At 38.3% G+C, this 25776-nt stretch overlaps 1 protein-coding gene across 12 annotated transcripts in view; it reads right to left on the bottom strand.

The window, feature by feature from the left end:
• Positions 1-25776, bottom strand: part of SPAG9 (sperm associated antigen 9) — a 62554-nt gene that overhangs the window by 21245 nt on the left and 15533 nt on the right. For 5 of the 12 annotated variants that reach the window (XM_054278994.1, XM_054278997.1, XM_054278996.1 and 2 more), the window contains exons 3-13: positions 23814-23884; positions 15773-15867; positions 11058-11211; positions 6799-7009; positions 6205-6304; positions 5515-5636; positions 2905-2919; positions 2360-2417; positions 1677-1829; positions 1537-1588; positions 989-1119 (exon numbers count right to left, since the gene is read on the bottom strand). In XM_054278994.1, the coding sequence (XP_054134969.1) occupies positions 989-1119; positions 1537-1588; positions 1677-1829; positions 2360-2417; positions 2905-2919; positions 5515-5636; positions 6205-6304; positions 6799-7009; positions 11058-11211; positions 15773-15867; positions 23814-23884 (1162 nt within the window). Of the gene's footprint in view, positions 1-988; positions 1120-1536; positions 1589-1676; positions 1830-2359; positions 2418-2904; positions 2920-5514; positions 5637-6204; positions 6305-6798; positions 7010-11057; positions 11212-14956; positions 15355-15772; positions 15868-23813; positions 23885-25776 lie in introns of those variants that run through there. The other 7 variants (XM_054278995.1, XM_054279000.1, XM_054279002.1 and 4 more) reach the window with 5 other exon arrangements.

Raw genomic sequence — 25776 nt, 5'->3', positions numbered from 1 at the left:
TGATCAGAGCACAATACCGAAATTCCCACTACAGGAAATAAAGTTACATAATAAACTTCATCCCCATTTCTTTGCATCCCAAACAAACTGGCAACTTTTCAGACAGAAGAGATAAGTCTGCATAACACTTTGTAATGAAAAAAGCTTGAAGAAAGCAGCAAACCATTTTAAATTGTTCTGCCCCCTATTTAATATTTTAACCACTGTCTTTTGTTTTAAAGTCTATTAATCTTCAATACATCAGTAAATAATTGATAAAGTCTCCCCATAGCCATAGATTAGAGATAGGAAAGGATTTCTACAGCAGATAATAGCTACAGACGAACAAGCTATGGCTGTTGGAAATGCACATTTTTCCTCCTAAAGGGTCACAGGCATGAGGACAATAGGAACAACTACATGTCACTGCTGTCCATGGCCAGCAGGCAGCACCACAGCCTCTGGTACCTGTGGTCAGGGACAAGGATGAGTTGGTCTGAGGCAGAAAACTTATGTTTTCAAACCATACCTTCCAAACAACTGAATATTCAGGATGCAAATGAGACCAAATCACCATCTATATTGTTTATATTTAACATGCCTTGCACAGCTTTAAACTGTTTTATCCTGAACAACGCAAGTCTTTCCAAAGGAATTATGCTCAGTCTGAAGACACTATCCCTATTTTGACAGCACAAGGCATGTGTACACACAGAGTAATTTTTAATGCCCACCACATTAACGTTATTTACAAATACCAACTTTTTTTTCTGTTTCAGAATAAGCATCCCTTGAAAAAATGTGTGTATTTCACATCATATGAAGTAACATATCTTCACTGAGGTCTCACCAAGAACCATTCTGACAAATTATATGCCCTTAACTTAAAAACAATGATCCTCATGGGCATGAGGAAGACAAGCAGAAGGCAATGAACTTGCTGACCAGATCACCCAGCATCTAAAAATCACAAGGAGCTCTGTCAAAGATTCTATAAGAGCCTTTTCACCTTATCATCTCAGTCCATCGGACAGCCTCCTGCAGCTCCATCAGCCTCTCCTTGTACTGGTTCCTCTCCATCAGCACTCGGGCCATTTCCACACGTGTGAAGCGTTTCCGCTGTGCCGTGGGGACATCGCTCTGGGCACACAAGTTAATAAACATGGCAGGGACAAAGCTGCACCACAGGGCCCTGCAGAGCCACCCTCTGCCTCTTGATAATAGCCAGGCTAGGGCACAATTCCAGATTTCAAATAGTTTGGGGCTTTGGAAATCTGGGTTTTACTTTTCTCTCCTCCCATCCTTTGAATGCAATATAATGTGAATGAAAACAGGTCTTCAAAAAAAGTGTGTGCTAACAGTGGGCAGAGAGGAAAGCAAGACAACTAATCACTGTCAATTTAAGTTTACTTGTGCTCTTAGATCTTCTGTCATTTCTATATAGGAAGGAACTTTACCACTACTTGTTAAGCAGTAAGTTTTAGTAGCACTCACTAAACACACAGACTTCTAATGTGCCATTGACGTATGCACACAAAACCACACATATACACCTACATCATCATCCTCTTTAGCCTTCTGTCTTGCTTCTTCTGCTTCTGCACGAGCTCTAAATAGAAAATAAAAAACAGCTGCAATAAATACCACAGTAGGGTTTGTCTTCTTTTTCTTTTTGACAACCATGGAATTAAACTTACTTTCTCAGTTCTTCTTCCAGTTCTTTATTCTTCTCTTCAAGCTTTTGCTTTGCTTGTTTTATAGCCTCTAATTCACCTTGTAGTACATCCTTTTCACAGGTCAATTCATCCACCTTTGCTATTAAATCATTCTTCACTACATTCAGTGCATTTCTACACAAACATTGAAAACATATGGTTATAAGGATGGCCATGGTCTTGCAGTTCAGCTTCAGCCTGGTTTTATTTTTAAAGACCTACACATTTCTTACACAGAGCTGCTGTAAAAAGATACAGCTTTCTTAGAGGTCAAATCATTCCTCCCAAATCTCAAACATTCAAACACATTCACATTCTTTCTATTAGAAAAAAGTACTGATAAATAGTTTGATTTTCCCTCAGCAGTGCTCCCGTGGATTTGTCTCTGCACTTAAAGCTGTGTTTCTGACAGGGAGTTGATCTCATCAGGACACAGCACTGCATTTCTGGGAGTCTTACAAGGATAAAAGCAGATTTTTCCTACTAGATCTTTAATTTCTAGAAGACCAACTCAGACAAATGCACCTACAAATTCAAAATACTCACACCCCCATTACTCTGAGAACTGAGAGCACATTTGCATAGTTTCAATTCCGTATCAGGATGTTGAAGATGTAATGAAATAACAGAAAGTCAGTATTTTTTACATAAACATTCTCACTTACTTTGTCTCCAGCAGCTGAGTGTTTTCCAAAATAAGGTTTTCAACCTCACGCCCCATTCCTTTCCAAAGGAAACAAACACATTAAATTAGCAAATAAAATGGATGTTTTTACAAAACTTATGTTTTGCCATTGTCTAAAGTCAAATGAATTTTACATATGACAAACTTGTCAGAAGAACTGTGAGCTATCTGAAGTTTCAGGTCCAACCTACCTTCTACAATTAGTCTTCCCTCCCACCTTCTCCCAGCCTGACTTCAATTAAAAAAACCCTACCTAAGCACAGGCCAGTGCTGCTACTCTGTATATTTAGAAAATGTTACAGTACTAAGTCAAAAAGCAAACACAGCATATATTGCAGAAGTATCAGACCACAAAATGTTCAGTTTAAAATGCTCAACTGTGTTTTACAGCATTATCATTATTGCTTTTTGATCTCTTATAAATTGTTATATACCAAAGTGTATCAGTTATAGACAAAAAACATGCTGAATAAAGTTCAGATTGTGAAAGCCCTGCAGATTTCCCCAGAGCAAATGATACCTTACCAAAGAAATTATGGTCTTTAAAGCCCATGCATTCCATGTAGAGCAAAAACAAGAACAAGAAACATGTCATGTGAGGTGCAGCATGATTGAGGAGAAATAAAATATTAAGACTTAGGAAGTAAGAGCGAATAAAAACAAAGCCACCACCAAAAATCTGAAGTGGGATGTAATGCGATTAGAAGCAGGATTTATAGAGAAGACTGATGTGGAAGGATTTAAGTTTGTCACAACCATTTCCATCGGTTAAACCTCTTATATGAATCAGTAACTCAATAAAAGTGTCTCATTTTCTGTGAAATAATTTAGAAGCACAGTCCTTGGAAGAAATTCTAAGCCATTCAGAAGTTTCCAATTAAAATGCTCTTATGGAGAAAAGTGAACATAACTTTTCAACATAACTACTAACATAACTACTTCAGTGTTACTTAGATTTCCGGAAATTATTTTCTCACCCTATTTTTTGCATACCTAATATAATTTTCAGAATTTTAAAAAAGGTAGTTTCAGGAGAGAATAATTATTTTGCATCTTGCACAGCAAAATAATTATGACATAGATAACAGCAGAAATTATGTTAATTCAAGATTAACATAATGAATGAAAAAGGTATCTTAATGGTGGAGGCTTTTAAAAATACTTTAGAAACACAATCTTCCAAGCAACTTTGGTGGCAGAAGATTTTAAAGATATTTGGATAAAGAAGAAAAGATATCTATAAATAGACATGCAAGTCAAAGTTCTCTCTTTTGACATTTCCCTCTCTGGGTTTTGGATTAAAAGTAAATGATATTTACTGAAGTAACTTAGATCAACCATGGTTGATTTATCAATATCTGGAAAAATCCCCTATACTACAGCCATCAAGAGATTTTATTGAAGTTGCTCGTGCTTTTTAAACTCTTTCAATATTCACAGATAAAAGTATGTAGGATCACATCCAACAGGTTTCAGGATCTTTTATAATGCGAGAACAAAAACTAGAAAGCCAGAGTGCAACGGCAAAATAAAGTTACCAAGCAGGGAAAAAATGCAGAGAACATATTGTATGAGAGCAGCAGCCAAGAATGCCTAACTGGAGAAGCAACAAATTTCAAAGATTTTTTGAAAAAAGAAGCATACACACCAGAATATTCCCCTGGGTATGCAGCCCAAGAGAAAACAGATTAGAGAATCCTAATTAACTATTTTTAAACAACTCTATACTGAAGTTTAATGCTCACTTAGAACAGGTCCAAATGCTTCAAACACACAGGCTATCCTGGATGCAGGTGTGGCTTTTCAGATTTTGAACTATGGCTGTTCTCAAAGCGAAATTATGATTCTAAAATAAAATTTTCAGACCAACACATTCTGCATAACAAATGCAGGTATAACCCTAGGCTTAGTGTGCACACACTGGTGTTTCCAGCAACAGATTTACAGAAAATGGTAATAAACTCACTGACAAACCTTAAATTAGTTAAACTAAAAATTATATTATTTTTTGCCCATGAAAAACAAAGTATTAGGATCAGGATATCCTGACAATAGTTTGATTTCTTTAATGAATTTATCACAGCTAAGGGATGGATGTTGCTCCATGTTAATACTCTCCAGTATCTGTATTTTTGCATGCAGAATGCATGATTATTTATCTCTGTGAGAATGAAATGACATCCAAGAGTTTTAGATGGAGTATGTAGCAGTAAGGATGTGGAGAGCCTCACTGCTCAGAGTGACAACAAAGAAAAACCATCTCAGACTGGAGATAGGCTCATTACTCCTGGTGAGTAATACCATACCTGCAGAAATGTCACCAGTTTGATATAAAGTAAGTTTCTGGAGGAACACTGAACAACCAGAAAAACAGATTGCACACAGGAGTCTCAACAGTCCTAACAATCTGTATTTTTGCAGGATCAGAGGACAGAAGCAAACAAGCTGCTGATTTTCTGCACTCAACTCATTTTGAAAACACCTGAGAGTAGCATCTGGATTTTATACATTCCATAGTATTGGCTTTCATTATTTCAAAATGAGGCCTGAACAATAACATAGTAAAAATATCTTGCTATATTGTTTATAGAAAGATTATTCTTCTGATGACCTTTTTGATCTTGGTCAACTCAATTTTATTTCAGTCATTTGAAATAAGTGACTGAAATAGTCAGCATAGAAGTAACAGCAAGATCCTTAGGGGAAGGAGAAATATGGGTTTTCCCTCCCCTATCAATTAACAGTTTGATTCTCAAATTACCACCATTTCATTTGCTGCAATTCTTTCACGTTAAAATCTTTAAGGAGGTGATAAAGCCAGGCCACTACAGATCAGGCACGACCTGATTAAAACTACCTAAAACTAGTTCAAGTCAAAAATCCTTCCTTGAGAAAAAAAATCCTTATGTAAGAGAGCACAGAGGGAGAAATGGAGAATAGTGTAGGAAGTGCCCCAGAAGATTAAAGCTCCTTATACAGAGAGAAAGAAGAAACACTTCTGGTTTTGCATTCCAATGATTACCTTAGGATGCTACTCAAACAATTTTAATGCAAATGAAACGTAACAACAAATCCAGCAAGTCTAATTAAGCACTTCCTAAAAAGGAAAATTTCTGTATACAGCATCTTTCTTACCCAGTAAATCTGCACCTTCGTCCACATCTCCAATTAGGCCAGAACCAGCAGATGACAGCTCTTCAAAGAGTGACTCTGTGTTACGGTCAAATGCTTTGTTCTTGATGCCTTTGGTGGGAGTGCTGGGCAGAGAATTAAACAAGACATGAAAAAGCAGGGAAATAATACTCCCACAATGAAGAAAAGCTTTCTCTGTATTTTTTACCAGTAGTTCATTTATTCCCTCAAACAAACCCCACAAGCTTTCATTTGACTTAAAAGTTCTAGACTCTATTTTCAAATACTGCTTTGCCATCAAGATCTCAAACTTAAAGCAGTTGCTGATACTGAACTGGACAGGATTGTAATAAATCAAAGCATGTCAAGTTTTGGCCTATAGAAATTGAGTTGTGTCAGGACTTACCCCAAATGCCTGAAGAACAGACAGCTCAGCTAAACTGGAAGATATTTAATTGAACAAGAATGCAAGAGAAGTGAATAGTAGGAGGTCAAAATATTCCTCTGGTCAGAGAAGGGGCTCCTTTCACACAAAGCTCTTCTTACATCCTTAAGATTCACCATATAGGGTAATTTTATCCTTCTCATCACAAGAATTAAACAAAGACAAGAAAAGGAAAATTCCCATATACAGCATCTTTAAATAACCGTCTAAAATTTGTCTTCTTCCTCAAACCACAACACACAACTTACCTGGAACCCTTATATCCGCTGAGATCTTTATCCATATCCAACTCTGGAGTTGACTCAATAATTGCCTGAACTTCAGATTTTTCTTCATTTTCATTTCCCCCTGGGGCAAAGCAAGTGGTACATGCCCATTAAGAAAATCATCATGACATTAACTACATGCAGTAGTTCTTCATCAATCACCAACTTAGGATACTTCTGTACAAAGACTTATCAAAATAAATAAATGAAAAGACCCACAGATTTTGATACTCTAGTGCAGATACTGGAATTTCTAGGTCTCTCCCAAATTTAACACAAGTCATCCAACAGCACTTATTTCCTACTACTTCTGTAACTGAAACCAAGATGCCCAACACTTCACAACTCTATGTGCCTTTTCTACTGCCAAAGAAATGTCTTAAATAATTCTGATTCTGAAGCAAAAAGGACTAAAGTCACCAATAAACAACAGACTTATCTCTGACCAATATTCTGTACTCCTTAAAATATTGAGTAGAAACCCCATTCTCATTTGTGGCACAACAAAAGGTAGTTAATAAGTGATCAAATATGAGGTCCATAGTAACCCTACATTAAGAAGTTAAAGCAGCTCACCAGTGCACACATTTCTTGTCTCTTGAGCTACCTGTACTTCAATATTCTTGCTTACATCCAGCTTCTCATTTGACATCTCTGTGTCCTTTGCAAGCCCTTCAACATTTTCCTTTTGAGGGGTTTCAGCAGGCAGCACAGGAACATCTGAAGCAGCTGTGGATGCTGGCGTAGTACATTTGGAGCCTGCTTGGCTAACATCAGAGAGCTCATCCTAGAATTGCACCATTACCAGTAAAAAATGAACATAAAGTTTTATTAAAAGAGTTGGGCATATACACTAAGGAACAGACAACAAAATCACTGTATTTTATTGAAAATTATGCAAATGCAAAGACAAATGAATAAAAATAATATTTTAAGCCAGTACAGTCATCTTTAGCCTGTTTCACTCTTGCTAAGACAATTACAGCTACATAAAAATGCCTTTATTTTTAATAGCAATGTTTGATCTCAGCTGATCATTTCAGCCACTACTTTTCTGTGAAGGCTTCCAGAAAACAAGCAGCATTCTCATCCTAAGAGTCCTTCTAGCTGCACAATGAACTGCCTAATCGTCCCAAAGCTGTTATAAAATTAATGGTTCTGAATATACATAGTACCTTAAAAAGCAGCCACTGAAGAACTGATGCAAATACGGATTTAACTAATATAAAACTGTGGTAATTCATAGAGTCATAATCACAGAATGGTTTGGGTTGGGAGGAACCTTAAAGATAATTTTGCTTCAACACCCTGCTGTGGGCAGGGATGCTTTCCACTAGACCAGGTTGCTCTGAGCCCGGTCCAACCTGGCCTTGAACATTTCCATATTTGCAAGCACTTCGCTTAAGTTTTCCACGCTTTCTAGTCTGAACTGTGAGCACTGGCTGACAGTGGGAATGAGACCTGGAACTGTGGTAACTACTTGTCCAGTTAGATTTCAGATCCACCAAGGAACATCAGCATACAGTTCCTCCTCAGAAACTGATTCCTAGCAACATTTCACAGTGACACCATGTCAAGACCCAGGTATGACATTAATTACAGACTTAGTCCAGCTGCTGGACTCCAGATTGGGACCATCACCCAGACACAGCTGCATCCAGCACTGTGTGGGAGGGCAGAGTGGACTGTGTGTGACACAGCCAGAGGCCACTACCTGAATATACCAACAGCCCTTTTTCAGCTCTTCACTCATCTCCTTCATTCACATTTTACTGCCCATTCATGCCCAGACCCACATCAGATGTCTGATCTGTGACTTAAGTAGCACATGACAGTGAACAACAGCCCACTGCAGAGAGGAAAACAAGTCTGCCTGTTTAGGCCAATAGTTTCTAGCACACACCATTAGAGGAATCTTGTTGGGGAAAACAAAGATGAACTTTGAGGCTGCTGTGTGCAAAATGGAGGCAGGATGGTAACATTTTATCAAAAGTTCTAGTAAAGTTTGTTTGGGAATCACAGGTGAAAGAAAGGCTCTTGGACAAGTCTGTAACATTTTTGTCAAGCACAAAACAGGTTTAGATTTTGCAAAGCACAAATTCACTGCATGCCTTTTTGAGGAAGAAATAAAACTGAATTTAAAGGTTATTTTAAAATAACACAGAAGAGACCTGCATGTAGATGTACACTGTCTCACTTGTACTTAGCATAAGATTAGTATGAATTGTAACTTACAGATTTCTCCTTTTATAACTTACTAAGGCAAAAATTTTATTTGTGTGGGGACAGGGACGAAAGCAGATATTTATGTATATCAGCATAAACGCAAAGCTTGCATCCTATAGTAACATCTCCACACTGAATTTGCAAATCCTAGAAACAAAAATACAGCACTCATTGCCTATAAATTACTGACGGTTCTCATTGTTTTATAGTAAATTGCAGAATAATCAATTATTAATATTCAGTTTTCTGTCAAAAGTATTCAGAAATACAGACACCTCTAAAGGAATGAAAGAAAAGAAAAAACCACTGCAATTTACCCAACTGCCTTCTGAATGGGTGAAGTTGAGGCATTGGCTAATGGTTCATACTCGAGTGAGCAGATACAGAAGGGAGGAAGTGGTGCCCCTTACCAAGGGCAACCAGAGCTCACACAAACAAGAAATAAAACCTCAGCAGAGTTGCTGGCTCTGTTTAAACACTTCTACATCTTTGTATTCCAAGAGCATCCACTAACTGATGCAGCACAAACCAATCACCGACTTTCACACGCAAAGCTCAAGGAAAATAGCTTGATGGCACAAGAAAAAACAGGGAATAGAATAGTTCTTTCCCTAAGGGAATTTCAAATCACCCATATATTTTATATTTCTGACTTTATTATCTATGGTATTTTTTTAGCTTACTCTTGGAAACCACACAAATTACACTATTACAAATGTTCGTTCTAGAACTAAAGAAAAGCAAAAGTAATTTAATTAAAATGACACTGAATTAATCAGAATATCTCAAAGACTAAACATTTGAAATTCAGTGTGGTGCTGACTTAGCAAAATTGACTTTTTTCATCATGCTGCCCAAAGACACCTCCTGGAAAAAAAAAAAAAGTTTAAAAATTCAATAATTAAATCTGAAGGAGTAACACATCTGCAGTGGTGTGCAGGAATGAGCAGAAAAGAATGACTGGTACATAAATGTGTGTCATCTTACAACGATATCCAGCAATCTCACTATTGCACAAGCTGCAGAATAACAGATTTTTTCATCTCTGCCTATCTGCTCCCTGTTTGTGATAGTTTTGGCGGAAACACTGACCATTAAGGAAAGGATCAGGCATGAATGGAAAATAGATGCTAGAAAGCAGCAGAATCTTGTTTGTGCCTTGTACTGGATGTCAAAAATATTCAGAGGAAAAGTACTAGAGAAAAAAGTTTCAAATGCTGGTTTTGACTTCAATATATCAGGTTATTCAACAGGTTCAATTCAGAAGTATTTTACATTCATAGCTACAAAGTAAAGATGTTGCTTTGGACTCAAGGAACTTATTCTGAATAAATAGATTTGAACAACTACAGTTTGTGCTATTTTGTGAATTCTCATTTTAGCAGTGCATTATTTTTAGAATAATTATATCAAGAAGCCTATTTTGACAATATGGATTAGCCAATTTTCTGAGGAGGAAGATGAAATCAGAAGCTTCCCTTTCTACCTCATCTCCATCTACTCTTAGTCATAACTTATTGTACATAAGTTATATTTCAGTCAGCTTTCCTAAAATCTGCCAATTCACTAATGCTAATAGCATAAGACAAAGGGAATTGGACATATTCAAGATCCAACCTCCTGACTAGCACTCTCTTTTAAGTGAAAAATTTTTAGAAGCAAACTCACACTGTCCCTTTGATATATCCCTATAATTAACCACTATTTACTCTTCCCATTATCTCCTTATGACATCCATGATAAAGAAATGGATTCCTATTACCTCCAAATAGTTTTGTAGTTCTGATCAATTAACATTCCTGGGCTAGGCAGGTATTAAGTTCACTTAACAGGAAACTCCTCTCAGCTATATGCCTTTCCAAAAATAACAGTACATTCCAAAAATCTTCATGAAGAAATATATACTGGGAGGATTTACACATTCTGGAGTTCTTCACTCTGTAGATCCTCCTCCTGCTGTGCTGTGAGTGCACCTTAGACTGCCAGACATCACACTCCAACACCACTCCCCCATTCCTCCACTCCTGCAGACTGGTTTATTCCACCCTCTCACAGCTGGAACATAGAACAATTGCAGGAATGATGACCAGGCTACAAGCAAGGGAAATCATGCTCACAGACTAATTTAGGAAAGTTACGTCATTCTTAGCTCTGTGGTCTACCTGCACCATACAGCTGGTAATAGGCAGAGGCTGCATGAGGAGCACTTACCATGTAGTAATCAAAGCTTTCCTTCTAAAGCAGCATTATTAAAGCTAATTAGACTGTTCCCACTACCTAGTAAGATATTTAGTGTGGAAACAGAAGTTGGAACCTTTGGAAAGGGTCCTTAGTCAGAAAGAAAAGACCCACTACTGAAAATAAGAGGAGAACTAATCTGTATTATCACTCATTTGGAAAATGTCCCCAACACTTTGTTTCTTGTACTAAGAAAAGTTCCCTCAAAGTTCACTGGAGTAAGCAATGCATTTGACTTAATCAGAGAAGTTTCAGGGCTCTACCTCCCCTCTTTCAATTTGGCGGCTTATTGGTTTTTTGCACCCTCCCAAAGATCTACCATCTGTTATGGGAGTTTTTCCTGCCACACAAGGCAGCCAGGCTGCACTCACCTTGAGGCTGGTGTGGGACCGTGGCTGGCTCAGCTCATGGAATTTCCACTGCTCTGCTGCAGGCGTTTCTGCTACCTCCCTCTGAGCCTCGGGTGTGAGGAGAGCATCTCCTGCAGGTAATGGGAAGATGCCCAGGGATATTGGACGCTCCTTCCTGTTGGAAAGACATGCAGGGTTCATCAGCCATCTCAGATGTCCCACAGTTTATTTGCCTGCAGCCTCTGAAATCAGCAGGGAAGTGGTGAAATTCCAGGTTCGAACATCTAGACACTGCTCCATTAAATGCACAGTGCAGCACACCCAGACTGCGTCACAGCACCCAATAATTCCTCATTTCACAATTGCCAAGTCAATTGCATGGTTTTAAATAGCAATTATTGATTTACACTACAGCTAAATTTTTATGGAAATGAAACACCTGTTCAATACAAGTAGAAGACAAAAATGTTTCCTTACTTCAGACTGAAAATAGTTTTCAGCAGCCACTATTAAAAATACCATTTTGCAACTTTTTCTTCAAGATATAAGCACATAATTTCTACAACAGCAAACAGCTAAATCATCAACTGAAACGTTTGCAAAATTGTAAACAGTAACCCTCAAGCAACTCTTCTCAAATCATTCGGTATTTTATTCTGAAGATCACAGAAATGGATTTGTGTAAGAGAAAAGAACTGGGTCAGGGAATTACCAATGTTACAACTGGCTCAGCTAAAAATTGTGTAGTTTTACCCAAGATCAGTTCCAACACTCTACTTTAGCCTAAAGCTACACAAAAGCTTGTGCCAGCAAAGCAAATTATTTCATCCCAAATTTTCACTTCCTCACTCTTTCTTCTTCCCTATGGCAAATAGTATCTGGAAATTCCAAAGGTTTACGTAGTAATCCTCAAAAGAAACAAAACACCAGCAGTGTGCTCAGTGAACAAAAGGATTCATTCTTCCTGCTAGCAAGAGACAAAACCATTGTGTGCAATGTCATTCATAGGATACTGAGGCCAGCCCTGAAAAGGAAAATTATCAGCCAGGCCTAGAACTGAGATAAGCAAAGTGTTTGTTCAGGCAAAACAATGTAATGTAGAAAAAAAATGACTATAATCAATGAGCACAGTTTTAAGTATAGTAGACGGAGAAGATAAAAGTGTGCACAAGTGATGGCATAGTTTTCACATTTTAGCATTATGAAAAGCCAACACACAACCACGTGCGCTTTATTTCACAAGGTCCTTCACAGATTAAATATAACCTAGGCGGAATTAGTATCTGCATACAAAATACACGCAAATATATGGCAAGGTGTGCTGAAAAGCAAAAGCTTTGGACATATTTTTGATTTTGTTTATTTACTTCGAAGAAAAGTTAGTGAAGAAGGGATTTCATTCACCAATTTATCAGTAAACTCCCTTTGGTAAATATTACACTGTCAAAATCACAATGTTCAAACAGCAAACAATTTAAATTGGCATGAACCTTTCCAGTTCAGGTGTACAAAGATGCTCCTTGTCACAAAATCCTTTGCACCTAATTCTCACATTAGAGCTATCTTGGTCTTTCAGAAATATTATTCCAAATTAAGCCATTAATTGTGAAGTAGTTTAGCACAACAAAGCCGGCAACAAGTAAGTAAAGCAAAATCTATCTGGGTTACAAAATTCAAAACATCTGATAATGTTCCAGCATCTGCAACTGCTGGAATGAGAAACCCCACAGTGGATTCCAAGAGTTCCCACTATTGTAACAGGTCCTGCTTTGCTTTCAATTTCCCACAAGTCTCAGGCATGTGGGGAACAAAAGACAGGCCACAGAAGCTGAGATTATGTCAAAAGAGGGGCTGAGACCATTTCAGTGGATAAAAAGTGCAGGAACAAAAAGGAGGAAGAAAAGCTGCCCTTTAGTGGTTGATAGAGCTGCATTGTGAGAGGCCTGGCTTAATGCAGAGGGTCCAGCACATTTCCATATTGCACATTCCACATGCCACAAAGTTGATCTGCTTTGCAATCCTCAAAAGAAAGAATATTAAATGGGTACAGTTTAAACAGTTCACACCTGGCATCATTTCTTTTTTCCAGATTAGTTTGAAAAAAAACTTTATTATAAACATACTTTGATGCGTTAGAACAGAGGCCAGGTGCATTGCAAGGCTGTACAGTAAATGAAGTTTGCAAGAGGCTATTTTGGAAATTAAGCTTATTATGTGAGTGTCTGCATTAAAAGAAATTATCCAATTAAACTGAAGCAATTTCAATTTATTTCACTGCTTGTTGAGCAGAAAACAAAGAACCTCTTCCACCTCCCCAGTGCACAAAAAAAATATCTGAAAATGCCTCAGTGAGCAAAATGGAAACACATATTTTAAAAGCCTAAACTAATAAGTGATGCATTGACACATTTGCAGGAGCCTTTAAGGAACTTTTAGATGCTCAGTTCTAAAATCTGACTAGTGTTTAAAAATAGAAAATTTTTTTCTACAATTACATTCCTTCATCCTGTATTTTTATCTCTTTTTTAAAAATTAATTAAGACTAAGAAAGTGAATTTTAATTCATGTAATTCCTAAAGCAAATTAGAAGGGCAGGAAAAAACATAACTTCCCCAAACCCCTCAAATCCATTAAATACTCTGGGGGAGTAAAAGCACATTAGAAAAAAAAAACTATTTCTCAAGCCATTTGACTTGTTTAAAACTTAAAAGTAACTTGTAAGTTACTGAATATGAAATTCTGCTTTGGTTTTGTTTGGTTTTAGAGTTGGGAAATATTTGTTCTGGGCTTGTGTTGTTCCCCCCCCCCCCCCACCTTTAAACAAACACAGCCTTACCAACTAGGTCAATCTACAGAGTTTCACTTGAAAATTTCTTTTATTTCATCACATTTAAATATTCATTCAAGTTTTTTATTGGCTACTGGTATAAACTGTTATTTTTTTCAATCTATTGGTTGCATTTAATCTTTGGAACAACACTTCTGTGCTCACAGACCCAAGTTAAAAGTATGCTACCATACAAAATCTACATGCACCAAGTATTAAGGAGGAAAAAGTCACATTAGTGACTTCACAATATTAGTGTGTAGAGAGCAGTAATTTCCAGCATTTTTCCCATTTAAAATAAAATTTACAATTAAATTTATAGCCACAGGTAAAACACGTCAAGTTTTCAGGCCAGAAAGCTGCATTTTTAAACTTTTCCAGCTGTAATTATAGTATTAAAAGATGCCAAGACTACTTTTGGCCACAATATTCTAAAGCGTTTCTGTCTGTTACTGCTCCAGGCACATAGGACAAACAGAACACAACCAGGGTGGGGGGGAGACGGGACACAGGACAGACAGCTGGCAAATTGCCATACATGTACAGAAACAGAGGAGAGGGCAACATTTGGCTGAACAATAGTGAATACAATTTAAGAGCTCTAATGCTTCAATAATGAAAGATTTTCCCCCCCCACCAACCAATAATCAGATTTCTTGAAAATAATATGATCAATTAATTACTGTGGTTTTAACATCAATTAACTGATCTTACATAAGCCTTTTTATTAAAACAGAAGCAGTTTAATAGTACAAAGCCTTGGACTACATACATTTATGCTACACAAGATCAGCCAAGTACGTGACAATACACTGAACATGAGCTTTATCCCTGACATTAACACTGCAGCTTTTGCAGCAGGTTATATTAAACTGATGCTAAAGCTTTGCACAGAAGAGATACATAAACTGACCTTAAATAAAAGGCAATGATAAAAGTAGATTGTATCTCCATACATAGACACATTTACAACAAAACCTGACATTTATACATAATTTACTTCTCTAATTTGTCCCTGTTTGAAAAAGCAGGAGAACAGAAAGCAGGGGAGCAGTGAGAGCACACAAAGATGGGGTTCAGTGGGTTGGAGTACCTGAGGATCCTCGGGAGGTTCTGCGTCAGAGCTGGCACCCCAGTGGAAATGGAAAAGTGCACGAGCAGCAGAACCGAGAGCGACACCAGGATGGCTGAGTTAATGACCACCGCCCCGCCAACGAAGCCAAACACAAACAGCAGCATGCAGCCCGGATTCATGGCGCTGCGCTGGCATGGTGGAATGCCGGCTCTGAGAAGGCTACGCAGGGGCCAAGGGGGGATCTTTGTAGGCAAAGTCTGTCATTCGGCCGCCACCACAAAAACAATGCCATCAGCAGCAGCAGCATTCCGCTCTTCTGCAGCAGCTCCAAAGCAATGACATCACCACCCTCCTCCCCCTTGCCGCTCCTCACAGCATCAATGCAGCAGCGCAGAAGCACAGCCAGCCCGAGAGTGCTTCTCCCTCCTTCCACGAAGGGTTCATAGATTCCAAAGCTCCCAAATCTGCATAATCTATTCCCAGCAAGCCCTGAGGACAAGTAGGTACCATGCAGGCACACAAAGACGCAGCTAGACCGCGGCCATGCTGGGACAGTCACTGACATTTTCCCTGCCTGCCCCAGCACAAACACTCCAAAAAGCTCAAATTGTTTAAGGTTAATTAATCTACGAAGTATATCTCAACGCTTAGTCGCACAACGGCAAAAGCCACTTTCTACGGATTTCTACGTTGTTCTCTTACTGCATTCCAATCATACAACAAATCTTTCTGATTCAGCCAAACTGTTGTTGTAGGATTAAAGAACAAAGTCTTGCAAACACAAACGAATTGAATTTTTTTCTCATTTCAGGGTGAGAGCAATAAATAGCTTACCTAATTCTACTGTGTGTTGTGGATTCTAGCTGATCACCCCCTGTTAGCTGATGAAGTTTGGTTCTTTCCAAGTGCTCCATATAATTGTGTATCATCTGTTTAAAAGGACAGAAACAGAAATACTTAGTAACATTTACTTGTACTACAACTGCATAGTTCTTGACCAATATATTCTCCCCCTGTAATGCTAAACAGAAGAGGACTTAGAGATATTAAAGAAATAAAGAAGAAAAATTATACAGACCAGAAGAGAAGTCCGTAATAAATTAAACATATTGGAGAACTTCCTTGTACATTTGTGTACAGAAAACATCCTAAGGGTAAAGAAAGTGCATGCACTATTTCAAACATGAGTTTGGAAAAGAATCACCATGTTCAAATCCATTTTGGATTCTGAGACCTCTATGTCCAGCAGATATTAGCATTTTTTACATGATACATATTAGGCACTATAGGCCTAATTGCAAAGTACTGTGAAGGTCAGACAATATGCTCCTCAAATATTAAAGACTCTGAATCTACAGGCTAATAATGATATTATTTCTGTAGGCAGAAATATGAAGTCCTCACTTCTTTTTTTCTTCTAAAACACAAATAAACTTAAGCCTTCTGTATTTTCTATAAGGGAAGTTTGGTTTTAAATTATCTAGACTGATATCTCATTAAAAGGACAGAATGGCTGTGGATTTTTAGCACTCAAGATGAGTTCTGTTTGCTCTTTCTTTCTCACAAGAGACAAGCACAGGACAACATGGTATTCCTACAGTCATGACTTGTTTAATGAGCCCCAACTCCCATGGCCAAAGGATGCTGCTCTCAGCATGTAACGGATCCAGGACATGCATGGGGAGAAGATGAGGTTTCACTGCATCATTCCAAGGGCTTCATTTGGACACACATCTCTGAACTTAAAACTGGGAAAGTCTGAGAAGCCTATGTACAATTTGATATTTTTAGCACTTCCAACGTTCACGTTCACAGATGAATGGGGCTATAAGAACAATAAAAGAAGAAAAATCACAGGTGTACTGCAGAGGAATTTAATGTACTTTTTTTCCCTGAGACATCTTGAGGTTACATCTTAACAGCTTCCTCTAGAAAAAACAAACAAACAAACAAACAAGCAAACTAGTCTTTAAAACTGTAATTTCTTCTGCTATTCTACAAAAAGTATACAAACACTTCAGAATAGTGATATTCCAGGCATTTGTACAACCAGTTTATATAACCTTTTCTTCTGGGGGCAGCTGCACACATGAGTACAGAACTCAGCAGGACCTGGAAACCTACATTTATGAGTTACTCTCAAGACAGGTTTGATGTATCCAAGTTTGACCTTCAGATGCCACCAACCTCCACTAGCTCCAGCTTTTCCTCAAATGCCATTTGCCAGCATTAGCTACATAGGAATAAATGTTCTTGGTTCCAGATTTTTCTGATCAATAAACTGGCTTAAGACATCCTGACTGATGGATATTCTACAAATCAGTAACTTATGGTAAGTGCTGGTTACATACAGATGTTGGTTTTCCCAGCATTCACCTGAACTAATAAATATAATTCAGACCAGAAAAAAATATAATGCTATTTTCAGAGAAACATTATATAATATTCTTGGACTGCTGTCAAAAGCTTACAGCATTTATCCTCCAACAAAACACAGTGTTCCACCAGACCATCCCATTTGTTTTCTGGTTTTTAATGTTTGCTCACACACAGAGACAAACAAAAGGCACAAAAGGACTGAAAGCTCCACCTTCAACCATCCACATTTGTTTTTTTCCATTTTAACCAAGCAGCCAGAACTAGGTGTTCCGCTTATTCCTTTGCATAGTTTTACAGAAATTTATTATAATGCAGATAGTTTAGGAATTCGGGGTGGGGGGGAGCAAGTGTGTCTAACTTTGAAATGCACATTAGACCATTCCATATTCTGTTCATGTATTCCCTCATAACAGGAGGAGGATATTGCTGACCTGCCTACAAAACCCCCCATTTTCAGCACACCAATTGGTTTCTCAAAGTTAAATTTTAAATAGAACAACTGTTTTGTTTTCAGCCAGTGAACAGAAGATAAGTGTCTAGTACCTCTGCAGGGAACTGTAACACATAAGAAAAAGTAATAGGGTCAGTAAAACCCAACAGCTTTCACGTTTTGCAAAGGACATGGTTTTAACCTACTCTCTTCCCTCCTCTCAGTCTGTTCTTTTGTTTACTGAAACGTCTCATCATATTTATTATCCACAGAGGCTGGAGGGCAAGTCAATTTAAAGGACTGTTCAGTTTCTATTGTTCTGCAGCTGAAAATGAAGCTGATAATAAAGTATGCAAATCTGTAGATCACATACTTCAGCACAATGCATATAAGCTATAGGAACCAAAAAATAAAACTAAAACCAGAATGTGCAATGCTGCATGGCAACTGAAGATTGACAGAATCATAAGGTTCTATGTGCATGGGCTACACAGCAATTTCTCCACTGATCCAGGCTATATGTGCCTGTGATGTCCAAAAAATCAGAACAGTGGTTCCACCATGTAAAGTCCACTCTCTGCCTCAACTCAGGGTCCCAAAGATAAAAGTTCACAACACTGGAATAGTGTCCACAAGGAAAAGAGTTCCTCACCCTCCCTTCCCAGGGGATGGGGAGCTCCACAGCTGGTGCTGTAGAGTCATAAGAAACGGTGTGTGAATTCCCAACTTCCACAAACTTAATTTGAAGGTTAAAGTAATAAATACTGCAGCTTCTTGAGAAGTAAGCCCACTCTAACCACTCATCTGCAATAAAACTTTGAAGACTCATTCCAAAACCACCGGGATTTGAACCAGATGATATTCAAAAATCTTTTCAATCTAAATGACCCTCAAGTCTTGACATATCCATGAAGTGTCATTCTGATCCAAAAACCTGTAATGAATTACTGCACTAGAATTCTGAGGGCTCAAAATCTGATTAGAATCTGCTGTTTTGAGATTATTCCACTTTTGAAATAAAAAGGTTTTAATATTACTAACAGTTTTAAAATAGACTTAAATGGACTGACTTGCTCTCCACTCAGCACAATTTTTACTGAAGTTATGCTGGAGGACCGATGATAAATAATTGACTGTGTCTACCCATCTTCAATACAAGCTGCAGTAAATATTTAGCCACTCATAACCTTCCACTATGGACAATTTGCTCTGCTGCCCATGAAGTCCACAAGTACTTTGAAAACAACCAGCTGCTCCTAGGAATACACATCACAGACAGAGAGCACTTCAGCATTGTTGTAGTTGAACACATTGCTCAATTATTATTAGCTCAGGGAATTAAACTCAGAACTTGGAAGGATTACCTTAGTTAACAGCAATTCACAGTTCAGGTGTTAATGACTTTAAGGTACATGTACAAACCAACTACAGCATGCCTTTGAACATATTACAGAGTGAACATGAAATCAATTCCCTTTGACTGCAATGTCTCTTTCCACCTCATAAAAGTACTCAGATTTCCTCATAGGGCACCTGACAAGTTTTACAACTGCAGAAGTGTTACAAAGTTTTTCTACATCTTAAACTTCAGCACTCAGTAAAAAACAATTAACATCCTGGCACTCATTTCAATTTCTACCCTTACAAATACAACCACTCCCAATGCATACAAGCCTGGCACTTGGCATATCCACATTTGTTTGTGACATGTTGGAGATGTTACCTGCAGCTTTGCCTTAACCAGGCTGAGAGCATCTCCTTTATACCTTCCTTGCTCTTTTGCTCCTCCTTTTTGTGTCACTGCTTTAACTCCCCCAGACAGGTTTTAGTAATTCTTTGGCTGTCAGACCAGTCTCAGTGCTATAGACCCCACTGCTTCTCCTGCAGATCCAGCCAGGCTGGGCACAAGCAGCTCCTCCCTTTGGGAATGTGCACCCAACTGTGTGCATATAGATCTTTCTCTGTACCAAATAATCTAGTTTTATTGAAGTAACATATTTATAGAATCTCCTTGATCCAGTATCAAAGTTCTAGACATCCATGTTCCACCTTTTTTCCTTTCAGGGTTTGTGGTGAGTTTCTCACCTAAGTAAAAGCACCATTCTCATGAGAGAGCTTGATGCATCTTTATCCATGCACAAGATGGTGTTGCTGGCAGATACTTCAGTAAGTAAAGATGTTACAATCCAGGTTTTATAGATCAAGCTGTTAATGCTCAGCATAAGGCTTTAGGAAAAACTATTTGCTTGAATTGATATCCAAAGTCTAATCTCACAGACAATGTGACAGCTGCCCATGCTTAGCTATAATTGTAAATAGACAACACCACTAGCCTTCTCTTCCTGTCCCCTGCCCAGGGACTTGCTAGGGATATGTTTATCCTAATGAACCCGACAAAGTCCATTCCCAATGCCAGAGCCAGGCTCACTGTTCTGTCACATTGTATCAGTGCAGAACACTGAGAAACTTCCATGGCCCAATTATGCTTCATTAAATTAAGCCCATATTCTATGTGTCAGGGAAAGATATCGAACTACCTCAGCCTAGTGCTTCCCAAAGGAGAAAAAGAATAACTTCCTTAAAAAAAGAAAAATGAGGTTTATTTTGGAAACCTGCGCACAGAGAGGCCCCAAGTATTAGTCAATTCTCCAGGAGATCTCAAGTATTGCTTTGCCTCAGTTTCCCAAATGAGTAATAAACATAAAAGCCTTAGCCAAGTCTTTAAAAAGCCAGTGCCATAGTTATGAAGTTATGTCCTTTAGCTCTGCAGAAAAAAGAAAGTAAGATCCTTTACCTCCTACTCACCAGGTAAAACCACCCTGAATGGTTTGCTCTCAAAGAGACAGCAGCAGTGCATCATCTCAGCAGCAAAGGCAAAAAATTGCCACCGTAAACCATTCTGCTTTCCAGCACACTGCCCTTTGCTGTATAATTGCTTCCTTCATCTAGTCCTTTACAGTCAGAGAAAGATGGAAACAAGATTTTGCATAGTTAGGTTCCAGAAGTTCCACCCCACGAACTCCAGCACATAGTTTTGTCACTCATCTCATCTGAGTGTCAAAGCAGAGCATGATCAGTGAAAGATCAAAACCCACTGCAAGCACAGGAAAGACAAGGAACCAGAGCACAGAAGTCAGAACATGTTCAGGCTGTTCCAGTCATTCTGTTCAGACCAAACATTTTATCCTCTTCACTACCTGCTACACCTCACCTTCCAATCTGCCATCTCAACTGCTCAGGTTCTTATACCCTGTATCAAGCCAGTTAGCGGGAAGGAGGCTTAATGGGATATCCTGCATTCACACCAGCCAGCGCACTGCCCTCTCCAGAGAGCAGCAAGACAGACACTGATTTAACAGAAGGATGATGGAGGGTAAAGCCTGTCTCCACAGCTCTCCCCATCCAGGGTATCTCTGCAGCTGCAGACACTTCATTGCTGGGCAGGCTGGTGCTGGAACTGCAATGCAGACCCTGTCTCTGGCAGGTTGAGCTCCAAGGAGAACTCCCAGCTCTCACCACAACACATACACTGTAGAGAGGAATTGATTCAGCTCTCTGCTTCACATCCCTGGTAGAACTCACCAAGGTGACTCAGCTTCAGTAGGTCTTGGTCCATTGGGATTGGAAATGGGTGACATTCCCTGGGGTGCTGAGCCACCACCTTAGCTGGGCAGTGAACTCCAGCAAAGGCAGCCACAGACAGACAGGGAGGGCTGAAAGGTGGATATTTTGAAGGACATGGATACTGATTCAGGTCAGTAGTTGGAAGAGAAAGACATCCAACTTTGAAATATTCATCAGTGAAGTAAAGAATAAGGGTGGCTGGGAGGTAGAAGGAAACAAATAATGAAGATGGAAGAGAGAAAAATCATCAGAAATTAAGACTGCACAAAATGTAGTTACATCGCATCTTTAACATGACATCTGTCAAATAAGCATCTTGAGCTAAAATTAAAAAAAAAAAATCTTTCTAAATGTTCTGTCCATTATTTAGTCAACTGAAAGAAAAACAATTGCCATTGTAAGTACCAAAGATGGATCGCTTGTAAAGAAACAGTGAAGTGGACTCAGAAGGAAAGAAGCCGCCCTTCCTAGTAAAACATGAAAGAAAAAAGTTTAAGAACTAAGTATTTGATAGAAATATTTGATCAAATAAAACTGATAAACTTAAATGCTGAAAGGAGATTGGATATCTGCCAAAACACTTTGCATTAAAAGAAGAAAGTTACTATATAGATATAAAGTTTTAGAATTTGTTAGTAGAAAGGGAAGCAGGAAATCAAAAGGGAATGGGGAGTTGAGCATTATTATCAGCCAGTCCTTTCCAGTTCCCAGGGATTTCTGTCCCTGAGTCTCAGACATGCACCAGGATACAACATTAAAATATTGACATGCTCAATCCTTTAAAGAGGTGCATCTTTGCAAGATTCACTCTGGTCTGGAAAACAAAGAATCAAGGAAGCAATCATACTGAAAGCGAGGAGTACAGAAAACAGGAGATCTAATTTTAGGAGAACAGAGGCACTGATATACCATGGTGCACTACAAAATATTTCTTTATGAAGAACAGATAGTCACCCCAGTAATAGTAAAACCCAAGGAAACATCTCTCCCTACACCAAAGAAAGCAAATTTAAGATGTAAAAGAATTTAATAAATTGGGATCAAACCAGCAGAGGCTGTTGTCCATTTTGGAGCAAAACTTATACAGAACATGACATTCAGACATATCATGACATGTTATTCGGAACATGACATTAGCGTTTCATTGAGTTGTGCACTGAATGGTGCCCAATACATTTAATCTTTAATTCTGTGAAACAGGATTCAATGAAAACCTGTCAGTTCTATTGTGACAGAACCCACAGGTTCGAATTACAATAACTGGAACTCTGCAAGCATCCAATACTCTGAAGTACTTCCAGATCAAAAGGCGGCCAAACCTCGGGGCAGCATTAAGATTTGTCACTTCTAGTTTTATTTAGATTTCCAGTTTTCAACAAATGTTGAAAACTATCTAGTTTTCTAGATATTCTAAAGCATTCTAAAGCAGCTACCTAGTAACAAATGTGATTTTTAAAATGCTATAATTTCAGTAAACATATTATTTTTAAGAGCTTCAGAAGTCTTGTCACACAAGCACTACAGACTAGTCATGGTTCCAAGTCACTTTTCAGCTGCTGTCAATATAAAACACCTAACATTGCTGAAAACATTCAAGATAACCAAATCTGACATCTGTATCTGCTTCCCCTTTCCCCACATGGGTCTTTTGAACTGGGAGCAGTCAGTATGGCATTGATCTCTTTGATAGCAATGATCTAAAACCAGCTCTCTGACCTTCCAAAGGCAAAGCAAGGAAAGTAAGGAGAACTGTGCCCAAGCGAGACTCTAGATTAATCAGAATAATTCAAAGGACCTAGTGACCTCCTCAATAAAATATGTATATGACTTAGGCAGTAAAACCTCCCTGCATGGCCAAGACAACCTGCTAGTGAAAACTGAAGTACTGCAAGTCCTGGTTTTGGGCTTTGCACTCAACTTAAACAGCGTGGATCTTATTTATTTAAATTAACAAATTCTAACTTTTTCTATATTCATCAGCAAATCCCATTTTCAATAGGTATCAACAAAGTATGGCAGGGAATTTTTTAAATCACAAATCCCAGCAGGCTAGGTTTTGAAAGGATTTTTTCCTTCAATGGTACAAATAAAACTAACACAGAAAATTGACACAAAGAGTACAAAAATGTAATTTCATTTCTATCTCTTTGAAGCCTATTAGTGTGTTTTGAAAAATTGCCTCTGAAATATGGAAGAACAAATTCCTTTTTAAAACTTCTCCATACCTGACAAAGCTATAAAAATGACAGATGTGTAATCAAACATTGAGAAATAGTCACTCAGATGTGAATGAGAAAAACTACATCACCAAATGAAGCCTGGTTACAACTTAGTGTACAAACCAAAATATTCAATAATTTTCCCTATTTCTCACAACACAAGGTTTTCCACAGATATATATTTTTACAGATACCCCAAAATCATCTTGATGTAACAACCTACCTCTGTATGTCTTGAATGAAGTGCATTGTATTCCTTCTTGAGTTCTGCCTCCCGCTCCTCAAGTCTGCTAACTGGAAGAAAAAATAAAAATAAAAGAATTAAAATTAACCTCAGAGTTCTAGTAAGTGAGACTGACTTGCCTGGGACTAAGCAAATAGATTAGAGTATTCCTAGAAGTGAATAGCACAAAGCAGGATAAAAAGTATGTCAGTGGCTATGTTTTTAAGCTCTTATCACTGAGCTTTCTAAGTACATCAACAGCAGCACAATACTGCAATTTGCATTCCCCTAAGGAGCCCAAGTCCTATTTTCCCCTGCTGATTGCTAGGCCAGTGACAGGGGATTTTTCTGTTCAAGGCCAGCTTACTGCTCACCCCAACCCAGATTGTTTCACATGGAAACTGCAGGAAGAGGCAGAGGCCATGGCACTCAATCCCAGATGAAGCCATGTGCTCCAACTAAGGTCCTACATCAGTTCCCTAAAACACATCCACACAATTTCCAGAGGTGTTTAACCAGGACAAACGTAGGCAAGGTATCTGTTAAAATACGTTCAAGCCCTATGTGGTACAGAAATTAAGGTTTCTGCTGGCACTCACTCACACTTCACTGAGCATTAAGGCAATAGATTTAAAGAGAGAAAACATTTGAATACTTCTGTAGGTATTCCAGGAAATTAAAAATAGATCTAGAAGATTTAGGAGAACTTTAAAATGTAAGTTCTTATTAGAGGGAGATGAAACCAACTGAGCAGCTCAGTTCATCTGTGCTGCGTTACAGCCCAGATGAAACTGAGCAGAAACAAACTGTGATCTCCCAATGCAATTAATTTGCAGGAAAAGTAACAGAATTCAGAACCTTCTACACACAACTTATTGTGTCATTCAAACACAAAACATTTTTGCTGCTTAGATGTGAATTCTATCTATTCAGATATTTTTGAACACAATATTCATGTGACATAAGCACATGTATCAAATTGTGTAACTGAGCTTATTCTACTAGCTATGTTTAAATATCCCTGGGAAAGTTCAAACTTATAGTTCCATGTTTCCAGAGAGTCACTGCCAGACACACATTATCTGAAGACAAATGTCCAGACCTTCTCTGCTCTTTGCATACTTTCGTGATGCCAGCTGGGTCTCCTGAAAATTAATTCTCCATATATCATTTCTTTTCGATCTGTGTATCTGTATTTTGGCACAGTATTTAATCATAAGTATGTTTTAAAGAAAAAACTCTTTGCTCAAGTCAAATGAGTGAACCAAAATACATAACTGTCTACTCACTCAAATTTGTATAAACATTCTGCACTACTAATCTAATCTTGCTCTTATAAGAACATTACGCTCCTTGCTACAACCTTTTGCAGTCCACCTATAAATATAGGGCCAAAATATTACATCAAATATTATTTATACCATTGCCAGATCTAATGCTTCCATTTCTGCCCTGTTATCAAACAGAACAAAAGCTCTTTGGATCAAATAGCAGCAGGGAAGGTACAAGTATCTATAACACAACATAGAGAAAAATTTATTTTACAGCACAATGCATGCATCAAAAAATACATACTTATGTAATGCAGAACACTACTAAACAGAAGAGTTCCGTTTATTGTTTTGATGCACAAGGTGTTTTAAGTCTCCTTGTACATCTGAAGTGCAGTTTTATGGAAGCCTTTGGGAAGACATTACAGAAGCAAGAGTCAGAACTTATAATTAACAAAGCTATGATGTGACAGACCGTATTTTATACACTATCTTTGCCTGATTAACATCCAAGTCATGAGTTACGAGATGCTAAACAGCTGCCCATCAGAAATACTCAGCAGGTCTCATGTGAGCACACTGTGCCCAGGCTGTGTACCACAGATCCCAGAGGATCTCCCTTGTAAACCTCTCCACTGTGCTAAACCCTCTTTGGGAAAACAGGAGATCAAAAAGTGCTAACTGTATGACTG

The sequence above is a fragment of the Melozone crissalis genome, unplaced genomic scaffold, assembly GCF_028551555.1.
Source record: "Melozone crissalis strain CALT ecotype California unplaced genomic scaffold, PUWL_Pcris_2 ptg000026l_1, whole genome shotgun sequence".
NCBI classification, from domain to species: Eukaryota; Metazoa; Chordata; class Aves; order Passeriformes; family Passerellidae; genus Melozone; species Melozone crissalis.
The sequence above is the reverse complement of the archived record's forward strand: the minus strand, read 5'-3'. Positions and strand labels throughout refer to the sequence as shown.